Source organism: Danio aesculapii, chromosome 9, assembly GCF_903798145.1.
Source record: "Danio aesculapii chromosome 9, fDanAes4.1, whole genome shotgun sequence".
NCBI classification, from domain to species: Eukaryota; Metazoa; Chordata; class Actinopteri; order Cypriniformes; family Danionidae; genus Danio; species Danio aesculapii.
The window spans coordinates 51,955,320-51,980,399 of NC_079443.1; the positions used below are offsets into that span (position 1 = coordinate 51,955,320).

Here is a 25,080-nt window from a genome sequence, read left to right on the forward strand (position 1 = left end):
TAACACTAAAAGACACATCCTCCCATGCACTCACAGAATGCAGCTCTCAACTCAGTCAGCTTTCGTCTGTTTGGTGTGTTCACACACTTTTTTTTTTGGTACAGATGGAACCAGATGTGAGCCAATACAAGGCGACAACACACTTGGGATTGGTGTGAACCGGCCTTTATAAGGTTACAAGATGGCTGAATTTTTCAATTTATAGACATAGATGGCAGATTACAATAAAGTGTCTAAATAAATATATCAAATGAAGTACAAATATTGGATGTAAACTTAAAAGAAACAGCTTGGCAACTATATGAAAATAAGTTAATGAAAACACTTAAAATAAATGACTAATCACAGATCAAATTTAATAAATAATTAAATTGAAAATATCAAAAAAGCAAAATGTTGATCATAGACAGCTACACATGAATTCAGCAGGAATCATTAAGAGGAATCAATAAAATAAAGTCCACAATTCCAACAGTTGCTTAATGCTTTTGTTAACTCTTTTAAGTGCAAAAGTGATTTTATATACATAGATAGCACATTAAATTCAAGTAAAGCATCTACTTTACTGCTTCAAATAGTTTTTTTTAATAAAAACTATGTATAAATATGAGTGAAACATCATTCCATTCATAAATAACATAACAGAATTTTTATGTAAAATGATCTGTCTTTATTTAAATGTGCAGTACTGTGTAAATGTCCTAAGCACTTATACCAGCTTTGTTGGCCTAAGATGTTTGCACAATATATTAAATTAATCAGTCTCTTTGTTAAAAACAAACAGAAAAGATAGGAAATGTATACAAAAACAACAACAGCAGCACAACATTTCTTCTTCACGCAAAGGTCTAGTTTAATGTGGCTTCCTTTGGCCCCAAGCACAGCTTGAAGTGTTTTGTTCTATTCGTCCTGAAATTTCCTGAAATAATGTGCTGTGTAATAATATCAGGCATCTTTTAGCACTTTTTAATGTTCTTCTTTAGGTTTAGAGTGTCATATCTATCTTTTTCTGTCCGGGTGTTCTCATACAGCCTCTATAATATTCAGGTCTGGACCCTGTGGAGGCCATTTCATGACTGTCTGTGTTTCATCAGCTGTTTTCTTTCTCCAAATAGGATTTCACTGCAATTAGCAGACCATTATCATGCTGACAATGCAAACCTTACCACTATTACCCGAAGGAATGGTTTAATGGATTAAAACCTATCTGTACTTTTTAACAATCAGAACTCCATCAATTTAGACAATACTGCAAACAACACTGGTAGAAATGCAGCTCAAACCAGGACAATCGGCCTTTCTCCAACATTGTTTTTCAACAGGCAGCACTGTGGCTTAGTGGTTAGCTCTGTTGCCTCACAGAAAGGAGGTCACTGGTTCGAGTCCCGGCTCTAACTCGAACCTAACTCCTATCTTAAACCGTACATCAACTGAAAGATCAACACTTACTGTATGACTGTTTTTGCGGTAAAGGGTCACATATATTCGTTAGACCAGTGTTTCCCAACCCTGTTCCTGGAGGCACACCAACAGTACATATTTTGGATGTCTCCCTTTTCTGACCCATTAACTTCAGGTGTTGGAGTCTCCTCTGATGTTATGATAAGTTGATTCAGGTGTGTTTGATTAGGGAGAGGTTGAAAATGTGGACTGTTGGTGTGCCTTCAGGAACAGGGTTGGGAAACACTGCGTTAGACCAACAACAGATTTAATGTTGGCCTAAAACTTTGCACAGTACTGTATATAAGGACAGTAATACAAAATGTACAACAATTATTACAAACGGAGTAAACCTATTGGTTTGAAGATCAGTGATTTCAAATGACAATTATTTGTGTTTTGGGGCCAAACTATAACCCTTAAATACAGACTTTTAATATGCTAATAAATGATTCTTGTTCTGAACAAGATCTTTTGACATATAAAGCAATGCTATGCTGCACTGGCATTACAGTCTTCCGTAATGTATGGTAAAAATGCTCAAGAAAAAATTATTTCTAAAAGCAATACATCCTGGAATCTGGACTCTTAAATCTCACTGAATGATGCTGCATTAATCCACACTCACCAGATGTCTACTTTCTCGGACACCGGCTCATTCCGGATCACTTCAGGAGCCATCCAGGCCACCGTTCCCGCAAACGACATCTTGGTGCTCTTATCACTGAGCTCTTTAGATGTGCCGAAGTCCGAGATCTTCACACTGTCATTTTGAGTGACTAGCACACTGCAGAAGAAAACAAGACCAAGAATGTAGTTTTTACACGTACAGTATGTTTACTAGGGCCATAAGTAGGGTTGGACGATGTCGACCAATTTGGCATCGTACGATGTCTAATGTGAAACATAGACTTTTCAGAAATGCTAGGTGAAACGCCTGTGTGGATCATTTTCGTTCTAAAATGCATTTATATATATATATATATATATATATATATATATATATATATATATATATATATATATATATATATATATATATATATATATATATTTGGCCTTTATTAGATAGGACAGTATTGAGACAGGAAGCGAAGTTGAAGAGAGAGAGAAGGCGGTAGGGAAATGTCCTCGAGCCGGGATTCGAACTCGGGACGCCCTGAAGTGCTACTGCACCATATGTCGGCGCGGTAACCACTAGGCTATTGCGCCGACCTAAAATGCCATTTTAAAACTAAGACGTATTAGCGTAAACTAGGCCAAGTGTGTATTATTCACTAGCAGGTTGCTGCTGTTACGGGGGCGGAGGATCGCGATGGCTATTGATCATCAGCGATGGACGATGGCATCGTCTATCGACGCAACCCTAGCCATAACAGTACACATTTTAATAATTTAAAAGATTATTAATAGTTGTTTTTTTAGTTACAGTATGTGTAATGCATTACTCTTTTAACCAGCTTAATTTAATAGATTTCACAGACAAGACTTAAGCCAGGACTACGCCTTAGTAAATTTAGGGTATTTAAGCGTCAAAAATGACTTAAACACATTTCTGTTGTGCATCTTGAAGCAAAAACAATAACACTGACATATTTTTAAGATTTGTCACTGCACGTTATATTCAAGGACAGCTTAAAAGTACAATTTAATCCAGGACTAGCCTTACACTGTGTCCCAACAACACGTCATGATCAAAGATGCCAGAGTCTGACAGTCTTGATATCCCAATGTAAACAGTTAAATAGGACAGAGCAAACAGGCTCTAATGAGCTACTATACAATACTTTCAACTGTGCTGTTGAAATATGTTAGCTGCGATGCTAACACAATGTGCTCACGGTGGTAGTAGGGATGTAACAATTCACTTGACTCACGATTCACGACACTAATCTCACAATTCACGATTTAGTAACGACTTTTTAAACAAAATTATTTGAGATAAATTTAAGGTGAACAACAGCCCTTTCATTTTCTCCCTGAAATGCTGCACTTTCTTACAAAATAAACTCTTTTCTGCAATGACTACATTGGATTTTTAAAACAAAATCCAAATGAAAAAGGGAATAATACAAACTAAATAAGACTCTTTAATTTAAACAAACTAAAACTTAGACTGCAGTAAAAAAAGTATTTTATTGGAGTTTGCTGACAGTAGTGAACGTTTGTTCACTTAAACGCTACTGAGTCTCGTTGGATCCTCCTGTATGGGCGCGCTTCCATTATAAAACACTCGCGCTATAAAACACTTATTTGGACAACTATGCTGATATTTAAAGAGTTCACAAAGAGTCGATATGTAAGGGTCATTATAAACAGTGGTCAATAATTGAAGTGGATCAATAAAGATTTTCAAAATGGGTGTTGTTGAATAGTTTATAGTGACTTTTGAGGAAAGTCAACTTCAAATGTTGACTACTGTTTATGAAGTGTGTTTGGAGTCTTACTTTGGTGACTTGAGGTCTCTGTGGATGATCTTGTGGAGGTGCAGGTAGTTCATGCCGCTGGCGATCCCCGAAGCCCAGTCCACCAGCAGGCAGGGTGTGATCTTCCGCCCGGCCCTGAGAACCTCATACAGTTGCCCTTGTGCACAATACTCCATGATGATGCAGTAACACGGGGCCTGCGTGCACACACCCCTGAAAACAACAAACTCCACAGTCAGACATACTGCCAAGCTTATGAAAATTGCCTTAAAGAAGTTGTGAGGGTCTCTTCCTCCCTAATTTTGAAGGAGGGGCTTGATTTTGTGCATGGAGAACTGTTTGGATGATGTGTTTTGCTATTAGTGAATCTCATGTGATTGTCAGGTTGATCCCGCCTATCAGATAAGAGATGAAGAGGGGGAAGTTATTTTGGTTAAAGATTACAAGGATCTTTTTGTATTTCTATAATAATGTGATCAATCATTGATAATAAACAATGCCTTATTCTGTAAAACATAATAACTGACAATTTTGATATATTTGTGACTGAAGGATAAATCATAAAAAGTTCATAAAATCTTTTTTTTTAGCATCACACATTTATATTAAATTACTATTATTAAAAAGATTGTTTTTTAAAAAAAAATTATTAAAAAAATCTTAAATATAATATTTGGGAACAATCAGATAAAATATAAGTCCCTTTCAAAAACTACAAAATCCTTTATGATGCGATATTATCAAAATACTGAATTAAATCTTCTTATCCGCTTGTTCTCTCCAAATGATCACAGGCTGTGTACTTCTTTGTGGATGTTTCTATCCACCTATTTTTAAAACACTAAATAAAAATGTCATGGTGTGCATTAATTCTAGAAATGCCTATAAAACACAGTTATGCCTGTGAAATTTGAATTATTTATATAGGCACTATTTATATATTTGATTATTTATATATTATACAAGAGAAGCGTTTAATGTTTAAGAGAAGATTTTAAAGATAGTAGTGTTAGTAATTTAATTATTTATTTAAACTAATCTCTTTGGTTTTTACCATGATGACAGTAAATAATATTTTGGGTTTTAGTTTTGTTGTGTAGATAATCAAGAAAAATTATTAAGGAAGCTCAATAATATTGCCTTTATCAGTTTTTACTTTGTTATATTTATTTATTGGGGCAACACCGTGTCCTCACAGCAACAAGGTTGCTGGTTCAAGTACCGGCTGGGCCAGTTGGCATTTCTGTGTGGAGTTTGCATGTTCTTCCCGTGTTGGCGTGGGTTTCCTCTGGGTGCTCCGGTTTCCCCCACAGTCCAAACACATGCGCTATAGATGAATTGCTAAAACTTGGCCGTAGTGTATGTGTGTGTGTGTGAATGTGAATGAGTGTGTGTGGATGTTTCCCAGTACTGGGTTGCAGCTGGAAGGGCATCCACTGTGTAAAACATATGCTGGAATAGTTGGCGGTTCATTCCGCTGTGGCGACCCCTGATGAATAAAGGGACTAAGCCTAAGGTGCAAATCTCTGCTCTGTTTAATATCACTCGGGAAACATTTGAAAAATGACTAAAATAAAACCACAGCAGGTCATCATTTTGGCTTCAACAGTACATGTTTTTAAGAGCATTTCTAAATTAAGTCAGATAATACTTGATCCAATATAAAAGACATGTGCTTAAACTATAATGGAAAAAAGTGACTAGCTTAACAGATCATGTGAATGGAATAACTAAAACGACCATCTGAAAGCTATTGATCAGAGTTTATACACATCAGTGCATAAATATAAAGTGTGAATTTAGTTCGCAAAAGAAGAATATTTTACCCAGCTTCATTGATTTTGGGTATACATTATGGACGCTTTTTTTCCTCACTTAATAAGAAATTGTAGAATTTATTAAATTCTGAGACTGCAGCTCTGCACAAGACGTTTGGCCAGCGGAGAAATTAAAATGGTCGTGCCCAACTGAGTCTGGTTTCTCTCAAGGTTTTTTTCTTCACTTCCGCCATTAGTGAAGTTTTTTTTCCCTCTCTGCTGTCGCCACTGGCTTGCATGGTTCGGGATCTGTAGAGCTGCGCATCGTTGGATTTGCTCTTCAGTATTTGGACTCTCAGTAGTGATTATTAAACCACACTGAACTGAGCTAAACTGAACTGAACTTCAACACTACAAACTGAACTACACTGTTCCTATTTACTGTGACCTTTTATGTGAAGCTGCTTTGACACAATCTACATTGTATAAGTGCTATACAAATAAAGGTGAATTGAATTGAATTGAATATTAACCTTTGCAGACGGATTAGTGATAAATCCTATGTAGTGGCAGATTTGCACTTGTACTTTCAGGCTTGCACTCTCAGACTTGCACTTTCAGGCAACCGCGCTTCCTCTGCAAGTGACATCATTTACAATCGACACCTGGGCCCGCTTGCATGAAAAGTCCTTCAGTAATTTAACTCAAGAGTGTCCCTGAGGGGGAAAAATCCCTGAGGTAAGGGATTTCATTAAGATCGTTGCAACAAACGTCTTATCTGTCACCCTTACCTAAGTGCCTTTCTTTCTGAGCATTTCACTGTAGTTTCTGGCAACATACGGCGACTGGCGCTGCACTTGCTATAGTTACATGAACAGATCGTAACGAACTACGAATGCTTGCCTTGAAACAGCTCTGCAGTAAACATCATCTCTGCCGTTTTCTTTCCGTTAAGCGAGTCTAGACGCTCCCTTATCGAGTCGATCTCAACATTATGTTTGGAGGACCTTTAAAACTGAGCTGGGATCATGTAGAGACTTTTGAAGCTGCACTGAAGCTGTGATTTCATATGGATGCACTCCAGTGCAGACATAAATATATTAGTTTATTATTAAATGGTTTTATTACATTATTTATCTAAAGTCTTTTATCTAAAACAGTTTAATTTGGGGGAGAATGCTTGCATTTTGAGTGTCATTTGTTCATTTAAGGGAGCTGATTAGGTCCCTTAAATGATTTAAGAGGAAATTGTTACTAAGGACTAAGAGGAAATACGTAATATCCGCCTTAAATTCCTTAAGTTGATCTTTTATTTATTTATTTTATTTATTTTTTTGTTCTTACAACCCAACTTTTACTAAAGCTACCCTTAACCTTCAAACTGAGGTATTTTTTGGTTAAGGGCTTTCATGCAACCGAGCCCTGCACTCTCCTGCCACATCACTTGCATCGACATCTGCATTCTTATTTGCAATCGTCCTGGGACCTGCTGAATACAGAACAGTTTCCCCAAGTCATTCAAGAATCAGTGCTGTAAGTCCATAATGTGTATCCGATAGTTGTAATACTACAACTCCTTGAAATGTTTCAAATCAAATCTCAAATTTGCATTAGCCTGGTGTTGTTTATTCAGAACTGTGGAAGTATTCTTTGTGTGTTTATTTAGACCTGATAGTTCATATAAATAAATAATAAGCTCTGCTGGTTTAAATGTTAATAGTAGCCTGCTTTGGTAAATTTACAATAAAGCATTATAATCATATGAATACACAAACCACTTTTCGGGGGGGTGGGGGGGGGTGTGGGGATCTGTCATGGTATACAACTTAAGTACTTAGAATTGTTTGACAATGTCGTCACTGGCAATGCAAACGAACTGGAAACTTCTGGTTTATTTGTGTCGATTGCAAGTGACGTGACAGGAGAGTGCAGGTGTCGATTGTAAATGACGTCACTTGCAGAGGAATCGTGGGTGCCTGATAGTGCAAATCTGCAACTAGACCCTTTTCGATAAATCTCCATCACTTAAAGGTTGGAACAAGATAAGTTTTGAGTTAATACCCCTCATATACAAGATCATCTGACCTAGGTATTACACAAAAAAAACTAAATGTTTACAAAGTTTGGACTCCATATTTGGATTATTTGGCACCTAGCCGATCATATTAAAATGAATAATGTAACTGTATTATTATCATCTGGAAAATAAGCAATGTTTTGACCCCTTTTTCTGATCGGTTTTATTTGGGGTAGTACTGTTCTATATATAATAGGAGCTTTTTTTCCTACATTTTTTCCATCCTTGTTTTTAAATTGTTTCTTTGTTTGTCTTTTAAAGATGTATTGTTACATCTTTTTTTATTGTGTAAAATTCCATACACAATAAATAAACAAATAATAAGCTATATAAAATTGTTATATATAAGAAAAGAAGAACATTTGATCTGAATCCAGCGGCTGAACTGAAAACCGAGCCTTTATTGCAACGCTCTGTTCCTCCTGCGGGTGGTGTGCAGCGAGCAGAGACACTGTGACCTACTTGAAGCTGATGATGTTGGGGTGCTTGAGTTTGCGGAGGTGTTTGATATCCGTCTCCTTCTGCTCGCGGACTTTCTTGATGGCGACCTCTTCAGAGCGGAACTTCCCGAGGAATACAGCGCCCTGAGCTCCGCTTCCCAACCACTGGAGCTCCGAGATCTCCTCAAACGGCACCTCCCACATCTCTACTGACCAATGACAACACACACAACAGTGCACGGTCAAAACCACAGCAAAGACCTACAAAAGACTTGAACAGAAAGGGCTGTTTTCCACTGCATTGCTTTTGTATGTAAAAATGCACTGATTCTTTGCATTTGCATCTAGTGCATTATATGTCATTTTTTAAAGGGGGCATATTATCCCCATTTTTACAAGATTTACAATAAATCTATGAGTGTGTTTGTGAAGTTTCAGCTCAAAATACCACACAAATAATGTCTTATAACTCTCCGAAACTGACTCTTTTGGGCTTTGATTGAATTGTGGCATTTTGGTGAGAGAAGAGGGCGGAGCCAAGCAGCAGATTCAAAACTCTATTGGCAGATGGCTGCTTCTCACTCAGGGCTGTTTATGCTAATGAGGCAGATATGGACACTAGTGGGTGGGGCTTTCCCCCTCTGATGACACGTACAAAGGGAGAATGTCAATGCAAGTGTTTCTGCAGTTTTTATCAAGCGCGCTTATAAAAAGACTCATTCACATACTGTCGTCCCACAAACCTATTTAAACCTTATTTTTGCATAATAGGTCTCCTTTAAGATGCAACTACATTTGATTATAAAAAAGAAATAATATTAAAACCATAGAACATCTGTAATTCACTTCATCTTAAACGATAGAGCTATTTAAGTAAATATTTTGTGTTTATTAATTGAACTGGTTGGGTCCTAAACGTTTAGTATTGCATAGTATCACAAAAACAAAACAAAAAAAATTACAAAAACTGGAAAAAAGAGAGCAAATGAATCACTAATGAAATTATTAAGTGAAATCAGACAGATTAAATGCGTTAATACATATTTCAAATCTGTGATAAATGATTTAGGGGGGGGAAGTCACCAAAAACAGTCAAAAGTACATTAATAAACGTGTCCTCTCATTAGGGTTGGATCCGAACCCAAAAAACCCGAAGCCAAAAAAAACATTTCGGTAACACTTTATATTAATTACACACTATAAATCATTCATTAAGCATTAGCAAATAGTGAATTCATTATCTGTTAAGCATTAACTCTACATTAATAAATGTTAGTAAGCAGTTTATAACTGCAGCTGTATTATTGAGTTATAAGCACAGAGTGTAATGAGTGTACAGAGTGTTTATTGTGTAGTTATTTAAGAATAGTTGGATGTTTTTAAGATCATTCAGAACGCCCAAGTAAATGATTAATAAACTATATAAACTAACATTTATAATTCTTATTATTCAGGCGTATAGTAATGATTAATATGTTAATAAATGCTTTATTAACTCAACTTCATCCAGTTTTGTAACCTAATCTAAAGTGAGGACTATTCATGCTTTATAAATCCCTTATAAATGAGAATTAAAGGCTCGGTTCTATTCGAAACAGGAGTAAAATAACATAATTGACTTTCTTTTTTTTTGTTATTTGTTTTTCTTTTCTTTTTTTTGTTTTTCTTTTTTTGTTTTTTTTTTCTTTTTCTTTTTTTTGTATTTTTAATTCTACTTTATTAATTTCTATTCATTTAAGATACACAAATGAAACTGTATCATATAAAAAATTAATCGTTGCAACCTTATCTAAAATAAAATTACTGTACAGTTTAAACACTTCATCCTATTATATTGTTAAATGATTATATTGTTGCTGTTTTATAGAATTTTATGTCGTATTTTGACACTCTTGTCATTCTGCAGTGTTTAAACTTTACTGTAATTTTACATTTAAGATAAGATTACAAAGATTATTGTTCAGTTGATACCAAGCCTAAAATTGTCATTTATAAAGGATTCATAAAGCCTAAATCGTCCTCACTTTAGATTAGATCACAAAACTGGGTGAAGTTGAATTAATAAAGCATTTATGAACATACATATTAACCATTAATATACACCTGAATAATAAGATACATAAATGTTCATTTCAATAGTTTATTAATCATTTACTAACTCGTTCTGAACGATCTTAAAAATCTCCAACTACTCTTAAATACAAATGGTTTGTGAATAATATATGTATATTTGCACTCACTACTTACTTGTATTTTAAAAAAAATATATTTATGATCTGTTTTTTGTCCTGTCTCTGTTATCCTGTTGCACTGTAGAAGCTCTGTCACCAAAGCAAATTCCTCGTATGTGTGAATATACCTGGCAATAAAGCTCTTTCTGATTCTGAATAATGCAATACTTCATTTAGTTATGAAAAATCAACTAGTCACGAATGATGACAGTAGAATTAAGCACAATACACATGTGCTTATAAGAAGGCCAACACGGAATCTGCGCCCGCAGAATTCCGCAGATTTTCCGCCCATCATTAATTCTGTTTATTTACTTGAGTAAATGTGTGTAAATCTATATTTATTCAGTTTTTAAATTAATTACAGTAATATTATTGACTAATATGGAAATGTTCATCTGTTTTATGCACAATACAGTTTGTACAGTAATATTTCGTACAGTCTTTTAGTAGAGATATTATATGAGAGACTTGCTTTGTTTACCAAATAACGTGAATCTAATTGGATTTGCATTAAGCAATAAATAAAAGTTAAAAAGATATAATTTTTTATTTTACATATTAAGGTTTTAATTATGATACTCCCGAAATAATTACGCAGATTTTTTAAATTCTCAGCAGAAATAGCAAAAACGTTCGCAGATTTCATCTGGCCCTAATTATAAGTCAATAATAGAGCATTTGTAGCTTCAGTTATAAACTGCTTACAAACGTTTATTAATGTAGAGTTAATGCTTGACAGATAATGAATTCACTATTTGCTGATGCTTAATGTGTAGTTATTATAAAGTGTTACCAACATTTGAATGGCTGCACCCACTCGTATGTGAAGAATAAGCTCAATATGAAGTGCATTATAAATAAAGATATCCCGACTTCATAATTCATCTGGCACTTCCCAGCCTCCACTAACCTTGCTGCTGAAGCTTATACTCGGTTGAATACGTCTTCCCGATGATATTCCACACAGGCCTCAAGCACCCAAATAGTCCCTCAAGGAACCCTCCGCTGCCCGTCCCGGCTCTGTGAAAGTGCAGTTTGATGTCATCGTGTGGATGATGGTGTGTGTCGTCTCCACTGTGCTCCATAGGGCAGCCATTCTCTTCGTTTTTCTCCTCTCCACCACTTCCGCATCCACCCTGACCGCAAGAACCAGGCGTTTCAGCATCCTCCTGCTCCTGTAGCTGTAAAACACTGTTCTCGAAGTGTCCTTGTTCGCGCGTTGAGTCCTCGCTAAGTGCTGTGCATGGAGGACTGGTGCCGCCTGGCTCCTCGTCTCGAACCGGCAGCTGTAAATGATGGAGCGGCATAGGCAACGTAGTTGGAGGAGCGAGATCTGTGATGATCTGTGGTGGTGGTGGAGGAGGAGGAGGCGCAGGAGGCAGGAGCGCTTGTGGAGAGATGTTATTATTGGGTTTCTTCATCGAATCTCCGACGACTGTGAGTTTGAGCTCCTCCTTCAGTTTGCCCACCAGCAGGCTGGGACAGGACGTCCAGGACAGCACCTCCGGGGAGCTTCCCATGGTGCTGTGCGTGTGCATGGGCAGACGTCCTCCTCAGCGGACCGAAATCAGCCAGCAGGCTTTATGGATGACTTCCGATGGGGTTTATGACACGCCTGTTGGAGAAACACACAGAGAGAAGCATGTTACATATTTCCAGTGGTGGAAAGAGTACTAAAGCAAAAATAATAAATCATACTCAAGTAAAAGTGCCATTACTTGCTTAAAGATGTAGTGGAAGTAGAGTAAAAGTATCTGCTGTAAATATTACTTAAAGTGATACCCGTCAACCTCCCCATTTTTCCCAGGATTCTCCTGTATGTTACACTTCTATCCTGCTATCATCCCGTAAATGTATTCTGCTGTATTTTCAATCTCTCTATGAAATGTGGCAATAAACATTAAGGAGCCAATCCTCCCTATACACAACCCATACTACCGAACCACCAGGGGGCGCTCCTTGCTCTTGAATGAGAGTCTGTTCTGTGCTCTCGTTTTATTTAGGCATGAAAACACTTTGAAATAAATATAAAAATGGAGTGACTTCCTTCTTTTTCATTACAGTTGCCCTCGCCCATCCTATGCAATCCCCAAAACAGTCATATAGCGGTGCGTGACTGATAAATAGATGCTGTTTCCCAAATGGATTCTTTAGACTGGAGTATTATTAAATATTTTTGTCTCATACTGATTAACCATGTCAAATTTTGTAAATAACTATAAAGAGCACCTGCAGATCAGCTCCCGGCATTTGAAACAGCCAATGACGTTTTGTAGGTATCGCCACAGTAAGACTTTATGTTGTCATTTTCCCAGTCTTATTTTGACCTGCTCCTGAATCTACCCCTGCTATTAGTCTGTTACTTTCTTTATACGTGATGTTTAATTTCCATCAATACTCCAAGCATTGATAAACTTCATTGATATTCTTCAATTTTCTAGTCTGATCTCTAGCTCTGGTAAATAACTGAGAAAGCACCAATTTAGACTTCTTACAAAGTATTTAAAAATACAAGACACTGAAGTATTTTAATACAAAATATTACGCCATTTTCATAAACCCTATCAAAAACAAAAACACAAGATACTATTTTTTATTATTATTATTTTTTCACAGTTTTAAGTGATAGGACAGTAGAGAGTATTGACAGGAAAGCATGGGGAGCAGAGAGAGGGGAAGGATCGGCATATGACCACGAGGCGAGAATCGAACTCGGAACGCTGTGAGCACCGGATGTGTCGATGCACTAACCACTACAGACACAAAATACTACTTTGTATTTAAAATACGCATGTGAAATATCATAAATACTGCCCCTCCCTGCTCATGACCAGGGCTTGACATTAACACCCGCCAACCCGACAAATGCAGGTAGATTTAGCTGTGACGGGTTAGACAGTCACACCCACTAGCCACTATGGCTGGATGAAAATAATTGTTAAATAACCAGTGATGGTGAATCACTAAAGATTAGAATTATAGTTTATGACCGTTTATCAATATGCGTGCAAATGGGATCTAATCGAGAAGCAGCAGGACTAACTGGTAAAATAACTGTTCACGTGAGCAATAGATAGCAGGTCAAAACCGAATGAGACAATGATCGCGCACATGGTGAAAACAGGATCCCGTTACCTTGCAATGCAACCGTGTCTGGAAACGCAACTGGTGCGATCGGTTCTCTCTGAAATACACTGGACAAAAAGAAATGCTCGCGCACAGTCATGCTGCTGAAGATTTTTGTAAACAGCAGCGGTTGCCACTTTCGCTTTAACCATTCTTTGAACAAATTATCAATGTGCCTAACGTTAACTGTGATCATCCTTTCATTATCACACACAGTATGCTTTTCACCTGGTTTCTTGCTTACAGTTATTTTTAATATGGTTTAATTATCATCCTTTACTATAACATTGCTTTAACAGGAGATTAACTCCCCATTTATGTACGAGTCATCCTACAACTGGTGATCTGGGAGCTTTAGCCTGGACGACACTGCATAGTTTTAGATAGATGACAAACATTTTTCTTTTGAATGTCATTTTTAAGAACATTTTTGTTGAATAAAAAGTGTGTGTGCAGCTATATTTAGCTTGTTTTGATACATTTAAAATTTCTGGCAAGTAAATAATTAGTTTGGTGCGACCAGAGAATAATTTGGTAAATCCTTAAAAAGTCACGTGAAATAAAACTAATTGCAATGCGACACTATAAACCACAATCCTTTTTCTCATGCTCACTGAGCAAGGTCACACACACACACACACACACACGCGCACACACACACATGCGCACACACACGCGTACACACACGCGCACACACACACACGCACACACACACGCACGCACACGCACGCACACGCACGCGCACGCACGCACGCACGCACACACAAAAGTTAAATGACCGAGGAGGCATGTGGACATACATAAATTTAAATCAAGTAATTTTATGCTTACAAAATATATTTTCTCAACAACAAAATTGTGGCTAGTGAAAATGGCGAGTGGCTAGTAACGTTAGAAAACTACTAGCCACAGTGGCTGGTGATCAAAATAGTTAATGTCAAGCCCTGCTCATGAGTAGTCAGTACTATACTGTGATGTGTTTACATGCAATTTCTGCAGGGATGTGTAAACGTAACATTCTGTAGCGCGTTTTGGTATTTAAGGCCATTTCAGTCATAATATAGTAAACATCTTTCATCTTCTCATCGTGACATCCAGTCTAAACGGTCTCTGGGTCATTGCGTGGAAAGATTTTCATCATCTTCTTGGACACTTTTAATGCTTCCACGCGGTTTACTGCATTCATAAATGTCTTCACCTTCAGGTAGTTCAGTATGATGCCATTTACTTTCAATGGGCGAATTGATTGGCTTAGTCCCTTATTTATCAGGGGTCACCACAGTAGAATGAACCGCCAACTATTCCGGCATACGTTTATATTGAAGTACTGGGAAACATCCATACACACTTATTCACACACACACTCATACACTACGGCCAATTTAGTTCATTCAATTCCCCTAAAGGGCATGTGTTTTTGGACTGTGGGGGAAACCGGAGCACCCGGAGGAAACCCACACCAACACGGGGAACATGCAAACTCCACACAGAAACACCAACTGGCCTAGTCGGGACTCAAACCAGCAATCTGTTTGCTGTGCGGTGACAGTGCTAACCACTGAGCCACCGTGCCGCCCCTTTTAGATTGTTATCAATGTTGAAAAGGTTTACATTTTGGAAATAAAGGAATCCATTGCAATCCAATAATAATCCAAACCAAGTTACAAATGAGGATAAAAGAAGCACTTCCAGTCACTAGAAAGCAGCAACATACAGATGCCTAACACAGAACATACATAAATAAACAGTAGCTGTGTTTCCATCCAAAGATGTGAATTAAATTCATTTGCAAAACTGGAATATTGCATAAAAGACGTGCGAATAAAACAGCGTTTCCATCCAACGAGTCAAAGAGAACAAAATCGTCACTTCCTGAATAACTGGCGCCAAATATCAAAAAGTAAAAAGGGAATTTGCGGCAGTAGAAGAAGCTGCGTCAATCTTTTACTTATTTAATAAATGACTTGCGCCTCAGTAGACAATACCGACACGCAGTGAAGATGTTGAGCACAGATGAAGATGTGGACGCTCTTGACTATTCTGCAGGTACAGTGTATCCTCTAGGGTTTTTTCCAGCTGTGGCAGCAGGCGATTTTTACACAGATCTACTAACTACCTGCGGCGTTATTTCAATGACAAATGTCATGAGCGCAGCATTACGAGTTGAGATCGCATTTATGTAATAGCCTACAGCATGCGGATCTCTTTGCTTGCGCGCCGATTTCCTCTGCTCATGCACAAAACTTCTTGCACACCCCCTCAAATATAAGCCGCTTCAAGAGCGCACAGATTTTCTTGTGTGCTCCCAAATAAACGCTGCTGAAGTGTGATTTAGTGCGTTAATGTAACGATTATGTCTCCAGCATTTATTAGATTTGCTAGGAATATTTATGAATGTCACCAATAGACCTACAGAGCAGTATTAATGCGTCCTGAAGTAAAGTAAAACGGCTGTGCGTCGTGTTTGCTGGCCTCACGCACTTGTCAGTCAGTCAGTCAGTCAGCACGTAACCTTAAAGGGTTAAACAAATGACGCACAGCACTACTGCGGTTACAGAAAAGTTCGAGCTGTTGTAATTCACTTACCCTTTAATACGTTTTGGTGCGATTATCACCCGCTATTAAGAAAATGAAATGTTTTGAATGAGAAGCTGTAATGTAGCCGTGGCGGGATGAATTTTGGCGTAGCGCCCCGCCATAGAAGAATGAATGTAGCGGGAACCATGAGGTAATTAATAATATAATAGCACTAATACAGACTCACACACATTTTGATCACCACATTATCTCTTACAACAAAATCACGACTTTTTTTTACTAGAATTTGTTTGGTAAAAGTGTTTCCATCGTAGTTTATGTGCTTTTTTTTAATCAAATTAAAGTTTATCCTACGTTTTAATGCGCATTTTCAAAATGTACGCACATCTTTTCATTTCCATCAATGGATTTTTTATGCGCATATCCATAAATGCGCATAAAATAGGTGGATGGAAACGGAGCTACAGAGTAATATTGATGAACAGATCGTTTAAAGAGAGAGCACTTAATTTAGAAAATAAATAAATTAATAAATATAAATATCTTAAAAAAATGTCTGTATCGCACCTTTTAACAACAGCATTTCACCTATGATGTCTTAAAATGCACCCTACATAGGGAGCTCACTAGTTTTTAAAACACCCCCCACCCCCAAAAAAAAACAAACAAACAAAAAAAAATAATAATAAATAAAAAAAAACTGTAATGACTTTGAGAAATAAAAAAACAAACATTTAAACTACAGCTTTGACTCCTAAATAAAGACTGAATGGTTGATCATTTTCATTTCAAATCTCATTTTGCACACAGCAGGAGACGGATTGGAGGCATTTGCATTAATGATGATTATAGAGAGAGAGAGAGAGAGAGAGAGAGAGAGAGAGAGAGAGAGAGAGAGAGAGAGAGAGAGAGAGAGAGAGAGAGAGCGAGAGAGAGAGAGAGAGAGAGAGAGAGATATTCTGAGAAGTTGTAGTTGTGATCTGCCTCTGTTGACTGACTGTGTGTTTCTGATGCTTTCAGATTAAAGCAGAACGAGTATTAGAAGCTCTGAGAGTGGAACATCTGGTGCACACACACACACACACACACACACACACACACACACACACACACACACACACACACACACACGAGTCAGAGGACGACTGGCCCATAATCTGCTGCTGCTGTTGTTACGCAAGACCTGCTCTCACGAAACAAGAATAATTTTGGCTGCATTAGAGTCTGAGCTAGAGGTCAGTAACCTTTATGATCTGACCATCACTGTGTATAAAACACACAACATATCCAGAGCAGCATTCACAAGTGTGTTTACACATGTTAGAATAACTGAGGACATAAAAACTCTAAGTCATATGCTGTATACAGGGCTTGAAATTAACCTTTTTGTTTGGTAGCACTGGTGCCCTTAGCTTAAAAAAATGTAGACGCACCAGCCAAAATTTAGTCCCACCCACCAAGAATTATGTGCAGCGTTACTACAACGTTTATATTAACATATTATATTGAAATCATCCTGATGATTAGAATGTGTAGATTCAGGGGCAAACACTGTTACCTGAAAACACAGACTTCACAGTGAGTATTATGCACTCTTCGAAAAGTGCATCACTAATCAGACGTGCCATTATTTGTAACTTTAGGTGGTTTCTAAAACAAAATCAGTCAGTGTTGTTTTCATTCTCTCGTATCTAGACCTTTACATTTTTATAGCTGTAGCTCATGTCATCTGAAGGCAGAGGGCATTGACTGAATGATTGACAGCTGATATTAACCAATCCATTCGCCTTCAGGTCTAGAGCACTGGGCCAATCAGAAGAGCTTGAAGGCGGGGCAAGCATTGCGGGATTTGTTTACTGTAGATAGTTGACATGACAACAGTTTTAAGAGCGCTGCGTTTCATGTTTTTAGGTGTGAAGATGCATTCAGCGTGAATGTGTCCTAAATCCACGCATGTTATTTAAAGATAACACTTCTTTAAATGGTTTTATAATTTCATAATGTGCATATAACAAGAGTACAACACTTGTTTTGCTTTTTGTTTATTTATCTTTTGGATATTCAAAAAAGTTCTATGGTTCAATAACAAACTTTGCTTTTATTTTAAGGTTTGAAACGTCAAAATAGATCATAAAACTCGATATGGGTGACGCAGTGGTGGTAGTGCTGTTGCCTCACAGCAAGAAGGTCGCTGGTTCGAGCCTCGGCTGGGTTGGTTGGCGTTTCTGTGCGGAGTTTGCATGTTCTCCCTGCGTTCGCGTGGGTTTCCTCCGGGTGCTTCGGTTTCCCCCATAGTCCAAACACATGCGGTACAGGTGAATTGGGAACGGCATGGAACGCGGTGTAAAACATGCTGGATAAGTTGTCGGTTCATTCCACTGTGGCGACCCCAGATTAATAAAGTGACTAAGCCGAATAGAAAATGAATGAATGAACGAAAACTCGATATGTGACAATTTTTGAATTTTTTGAAAGTATACTTTAACAAATAATAACCTGATGTACAGTTTTATACAGTTACAGATTTAGAAAGATAGCCAAAAAGAGTTTCGTTTTTATCCATTTAATTGAAAAACAATCACCCAACTAATCGATTATCAAAATAATTGTTAGTCGCAGACATAAAATGAACACATTTAAATAAATGTTGCATACAGGGTTTCTGCAGGATTCACCAAGTCAAATTTAAGACCTTTTTAAGACTATGAAGAAAGAAATTTCAGACTTATACAGTACTGAAAGTTTAAAAAATAGTTAATGGCCAAGCAGAAAAAGAAAATGTACTTGCTCCATCAATCTAATTAGTAATTTCTTAGCCACGTATTTTAAATGACATGTCAGAACAAGCAGACCCAGTTAATCAACACAACGTTAAAAAAAAAACTCTTTAAAAACTAAATCTATGCACAACAGACTGTTTTAACATCAGTTATAAATTGAGTTTTGCTGAAAGTTCCACTGAGATGTATTGTTGGTGAGTGGATGTGTGTTGGATCGATTGGGTAGCCTTACCTAAAGGTAATTTAAGACCCGTTTAAAGTAATTTAAGTCCTACTAGACAATATTTCAGTGGATTTAAGACTTATTTTTGAAATTTAAAACATTTTAAGACTTTAAGACCATGCAGATATCCTGTGTACATCTAAAAAACATCTTACATAATGGCACCCTTTTTATTATTTTATTTTTATAGAAATGCTCTAAATGGCTCTATAATTTGTGCTATTTTAAGCCATTAAAGTCAAATGTGTGCACACTGCGACTGGCAGTTTCTGTATTGATTCCCAGCATGCAGCATGAATAAATCATGCATATTATGTTTCATTATTAACTGTATTTCTTGTGCACTGGTGTTTTTTGTATTTGCTTTTCTTCTCGCGTCCAAACCAGGCAGGTTTTGACAGTATTTCTGTTCTTCATTTCACAATAAAGTTAAAAAGTCAATCACAGCCAATCAGGGAATAAATGCAAATGTTATTGTGAAGCAGGGTTTTAATTTAAACCAATGAAATTTCACCATGGGCGGGGTTTCAAAGAGCGACACTGAAGATATATAGTGTGCAAAGGAAAGCGGATATAAACAAACCGCATGCTGAACTCGTGGTGAAAACAAACAGACAGACAAAAGAGAGCGGACAAGAGGATTGTGGGTAACACATACTCACACACCTCTGACAGCTGCTCTATTCTCATCCACTATTGATTATTGTGACCAAACAAACAAGACTGTTGCTGCTGGTAACCAAAGCAAAACCCAAACAAAAGCCAGACGGACTAACATGTGACCTGCGGGAAAAACAGCTCCTGTCATTTCATCAGAAGCCAGAGCATGTTTATACAAAACATTGGACATCTTTTTGAAAACAGGAAATGCAAGCAAAATAAGGTCTTAATTAAAAATAAAATTGTAACAAACAAATTGTGCTCCACACAGGTTTCTGCATCTCGTTTATCTACACTATGAACAGCAGCTATGCTAACTATTCTCTATATTCTCTATTTCCACCTGGGGATACTCATCCCGAGGCCCTCAGAGACTATGCAGCGCCGCTGATTCGATCCAGCGACGAGATGATCCCATGGTTTACATATCCTGGACTAGGCTGTATCCTGAGCAGCTACTGTGGTGGTCATGGAGGAGTGGAGAACATGAGATTCCTGTGACGCTCCAGGGACAAATAAGTCTTCACTGAGGCCCAGCTTCCAGCCTCCGCCCCTGAGACTGCAGCTCTGCACATGACGTTTGGCCAGTAGAGAAATGGTCGTGCCCAAATGAGCCTAGTTTCTCTCGAGGTTTTTTAATTCCTCACTTTCGTCAATTGGTGAAGTTTTTGCCTTGCCGCTGTCGCCACTAGCTTGCATGGTTTGGGATCTGTAGAGCTGCGCATCGATGGATTTGAACTGAACTGAGCTACACTGAAAACTGAACTGACACGGATTCAATTTACTATGATCTATGTGAAGCTGCTTTGACACAATCTACATTGTAAAAGCGCTACACAAATAAAGGTGAATTAGAAATTGTTTCGCTATTGCAATGTCCTTGATAGATGTTTGTAAAATTGAACAAGGAATGAGTAGTTCAATTCATGTACAAATGATTCATTTGGGCTGATTCTTCTGAATGAATCGGTCTACAGAAAAGATGGCCTTAATGTAATGTATTTTTTATTTAATTTATTTATTGCCATGTCAGCAACCAAGGCTATTTTCATGGCAAGAACATTTCAATAATAAATATACAATTAAAAATCAACATACAAATGAAAACATAAATTAAATAAGATGTTTAGTGTTAATACATGCTAAAAATTCTAAAATCTGGTGTCACTTTGCTAAAAATGTCCTTAAGAGAGTTCATTTCATAAAAAGAGTCTTCTGGAATCATTAAAAGCAGGACAAGTTTTAAAGTAAGGAGAGTTGTGCAGTACAAACACTAAGTATGGTTACTTATGTTATTCTTATATGTCCAATATGACATCTGGTAAAAACCACTTGATCAAATCTAGTCTTAAAACTCTGTGTGAGATTTCCGGTTGTATTTCATGTAATTTATTATTTTCCAATGCATCCCACTCCTCTTGCCACTTGTTTAAAATGTAGACATCAATAAAAGGTCTCATCTCTGATGGAGGAATTTGACATTTGTTCACCACTTGCTTCAAAGCATCCTTAGCAGCTGCATCAGCTCGCTCATTTCCTGAAAGCCCGACGTGTCCAGGAACCCGGCAAAAAGGATGTGATAAAACTGGTTTTGTAGTTGGTGAACTTTAGTTAAAATATTATCGATCAAAGGATGATCATTTTTTGAAGATCCCATCACTTGGAGGCATGATTTGGAGTCAGTAAGAATGATTTCTTTTGTTGGACATTTTCTATATATTCCAAAGCTAAAAGTAAAGCACGGGCTTCAGCTGTGAATATTGTGCATTCTTTAGGCAGACTGATTCCATTAGATAGCATTAAAGCAGTGATTAAGCTACTAAGTTTTTACATTACGAGGATATTTTATTGTCGAAAATCACACCAACGTAATGTGTTTTTCAAAAACAAAAGCATTAATGAAACCGTGGGTGGAATGGTGACTCAGTGGTTAGCACTGTCGTCTCACAGCAAATAGGTTGCTGGTTCGAGTCCTGGCTAGACCAGTTGGCATGTCTGTGTGGAGTTTGCATGTTCCCCCCTGGCGTTGGCATGGGTTTCCGCCGGGTGATCCGGTTTACCCCACAGTCCAAACACATGCGCTATAGGGGAATTGATGAATTAAATTGGCTGAAGTGTGTGTGAGAATGTGAGTGTGTAGGGGATTTTCCCAGTACTGGGTTGCGGCTGGAAAGGCATCCGCTGCGTAAAACACATGCTGGATTAGTTGGTGGTTCATTCCGCTGTGGCAACCCCTGATAAATAAGTAAGCCGAATAAAAAATGAACTGGAAAATATTGGAAAAATTAACATATTTTTGATTGTTTCCGCCTCCTGAATCCTACATTCAGCTTCAGTTATCATGCGTCTAATTTTCATCTTTTTCTGTGTGTATTAAGTAAAATAAATGTCAAATTTCGGTCTCATTTGTATTTTATAATTATTAAAAAAATATTTTGTGTCTACTTTCTGGTCGATTATGTTACATCGGCTATAAAAAGGAAGAACAAAAACAAAGTGCTGAGAGAAAAAGCATGTGACTTGCTCCAAGTGATCATTTTTTTTGGCGGGAAACTCTGGAAAGCATTGAGGTATGTTTTTCTCTCATTCATTTGTACAAAATGTTTAAATACAACCATTTTACATTCATCTCAGCTCTGTTACTGTCATATTTCAGTAAATGTCTTATATACATTTTGAAAACTATAATATGGTAAAAATGCATCAAATGGGGTCCGGTTTGAGGTTAGCATCAACATGTAATTAAATCAACAACAATTTAAATTAGTAGTCAAATCAATGTTCCAAATCTTATTAAAGCAGTTTGCCTGATTTAAAATTGATAATGCACTGTAAATATATTTGTTGTCTATCAATCCAGTTTAAAGCAGTGCTATTTTAGCTCTACTTCTGTATCAAGCGCACGCGTACCCTCTGGCGCAGCCTTCACACGGCCGCATAGCCCTTACCACGGCTGACGTGCATCTCTCAAAAAATTTAACTACACGTCGCAACGATGCGTAGCGCAAGCTCTGTGATTGGTCGGCTTGATAGCAGTGACAAGTGTGGGTGGTCCTGAGAGCGGCAAACCCAATAGAGCAAGCGTTTACAAGTGTCGAGTCCAGTGAAGAAGCTCCAGATTGATTGTGTTTACCTTATGATTGAAGTTGTTGCACATCCGCCGGTTCCCACCTCTGTATGAGCGAGTTTGAGCGGCTTGTAAGTTAGCATTCAGAAAAAACAAAACACTCGAAGAAACTCGACACAGAGGAGAATAAAAACCCGGTGCCAGCTAGCATTTCAGAAGTGTTATTGCAGAGCAACACAAACAACGCGCAGAAGTATAAATGCACGACTACGTGCAAGGCAGGCACCATGGGTCACGCCGATCACTCGACCCAGAAGTATAAATCAGCCTTTTCCTACAAACAGATTACTAACCCTACATGCAAGATGTGCCTCATTCAACAAACTGCATTATGAGCAATTCTGAACAAAAGATTTGCATTCCAGGATAAGCACAGAAAGCTGCCATGAAGGAGTAAAAAACGAGTGTGTGAGAGAGAGGTGGAGGTGCAGCATGAGGACAGACGAGATCCAGCAGACATCTGACCCCTTCATGACCCTGACCTGAGCTTCTCCACTCATCAGAACTAAAGATCTGGACTAACGAGAAACTGGAGAAACATGTTCACCGCAAATCAGCTCAGCACATCCAATCACTCCTGCTCTATTTACATCCGCAACATTAGAAAAACAACTGCTCAACTCTCCTGAGGTACACTTTAGAATAAGCTTCCAGTATTACTATCATATACAATACATTTATTACAGTATTTACTCGTCCTTGTTAACATTAAAGAAATAAAGTTCCTTCATTGTTAGCTCTTGTTAACTGTCAGTGCGCTGACTAATGTAAAGAAGCACTCTGGATGTTAGTAATGCATTAGTAAATGATTAATAAACTATAATGAATAAACTCTGTATAAGTATTGTTCATTATTAGTTTGTTAATTTATACGTGACCTAACATTAATAAAACTTTAGAAAGTGTGACCCATTTTCATTACTTTTAAGTATAAAAGACATTGTATAAAAGTGTAATGCTAAATACAATCATTTATTTATTTATCAGGATCCCTATTAGCCATTACCAAGGTAGTGGCTATTCTTCCTGCCGTCCATCAAACACAAAACAAAATGACTTAATCCATAACAACAAGACCAATACAAAAACATAAAAACCCCAGACTTATACATCCAGATCAACAATTCACTTAATATTGTGCCATTAAATATTTCTTCAACAATTTTAAACTTGTTACAAAGCATGTAATGTCTGATGGCGGTTCATTCCATGTTTTCACTCATCTATACATTACAGTTCGCTGCTTTGCATTCGTTTTAATACAGGAAGCAGAAAATGTCCTTTTGATGCATGCCTGGTGTTAAAATGATGACCAGCATTACTATACAAAAGTTGACTGTACAATACACTTGGAACTCTTGACACAAATATATTTCTAATGAAAAACAACAGAGAAACAATTACCCTATCCTTCACCAATAACCAACCTAATGTTTTACGCATCTTCATAATATTAACTCTTCTACTGCAGGGTAAAATGAGTCGTGCCGCTCTACTCTGGAATAACTGTAATTTACCCAAGTCTTAACTTGATGAACTCGAACATACCACAGGAAAGTAATCTAGATAAGAAAGAACAATTGCCTGAACAATTTGAGAGATACAGTACTGTGGTAAAAATATTTACACACCTCTTAATAATTGATAAACCTCTTCCCATAACTATTTTATCAAGCTTGCGTTTCCACTGCCAGATATGTACCCTTTTGGTTGGAGCGGTGTACGACAAAGCTTCAGATGACTTCATTTTTACTCAAGGAGATGTCACAGTAAAGCCATACAGGTCGTTCACATATCATATAAGAAGCACATCTCACAAAACAGATGCTTTATACACATAAATACTTGTGTATAAATGTTCACTACTAACCTTCTATAACATGATTTCATTATAACTGCAGATCAATGACATAGCCTACTGCAGGGGTGTCAAATCCAAACTTGGTAAGGGACTCTGCACTGAGTGTTGTGAATAAAGTCAGAGGCCGCACATGCACATTTTTAAAAACGTAGTTATTGGAGAAAATAAAAGTGTATTAACAACTGTATAACATCTCTTACACTTCATTAAACCACATTTATCAAAATGGCAAGGTTTTATATTTATTTCATTTGGACCACATTTGTGTCACAGCAGCTTTAATCTCCATTAAAACATGAAATAAGGTCTCTAACCAATATAAAACAGTACAGTAGGCTAGCATAGAACAGTAGACTACTTCAGAAAAACTGATAATAAAACTAAAAGCCAA

General features: G+C 37.4%; 1 protein-coding gene across 1 annotated transcript in view; it reads right to left on the reverse strand.

Annotated features, from left to right (window-relative positions):
- Positions 1 to 25,080, reverse strand: part of si:ch211-45c16.2 (mitogen-activated protein kinase kinase kinase 13) — a 101,143-nt gene that overhangs the window by 19,578 nt on the left and 56,485 nt on the right. Inside the window, exons 3-6 of the mRNA XM_056465956.1 lie at positions 11,285 to 11,989; positions 8,163 to 8,349; positions 3,888 to 4,079; positions 2,069 to 2,227 (exon numbers count right to left, since the gene is read on the reverse strand). Of these exons, the coding sequence (XP_056321931.1) occupies positions 2,069 to 2,227; positions 3,888 to 4,079; positions 8,163 to 8,349; positions 11,285 to 11,912 (1,166 nt within the window). The 5' untranslated portion in view covers positions 11,913 to 11,989. The remainder of the gene's footprint in view (positions 1 to 2,068; positions 2,228 to 3,887; positions 4,080 to 8,162; positions 8,350 to 11,284; positions 11,990 to 25,080) is intronic.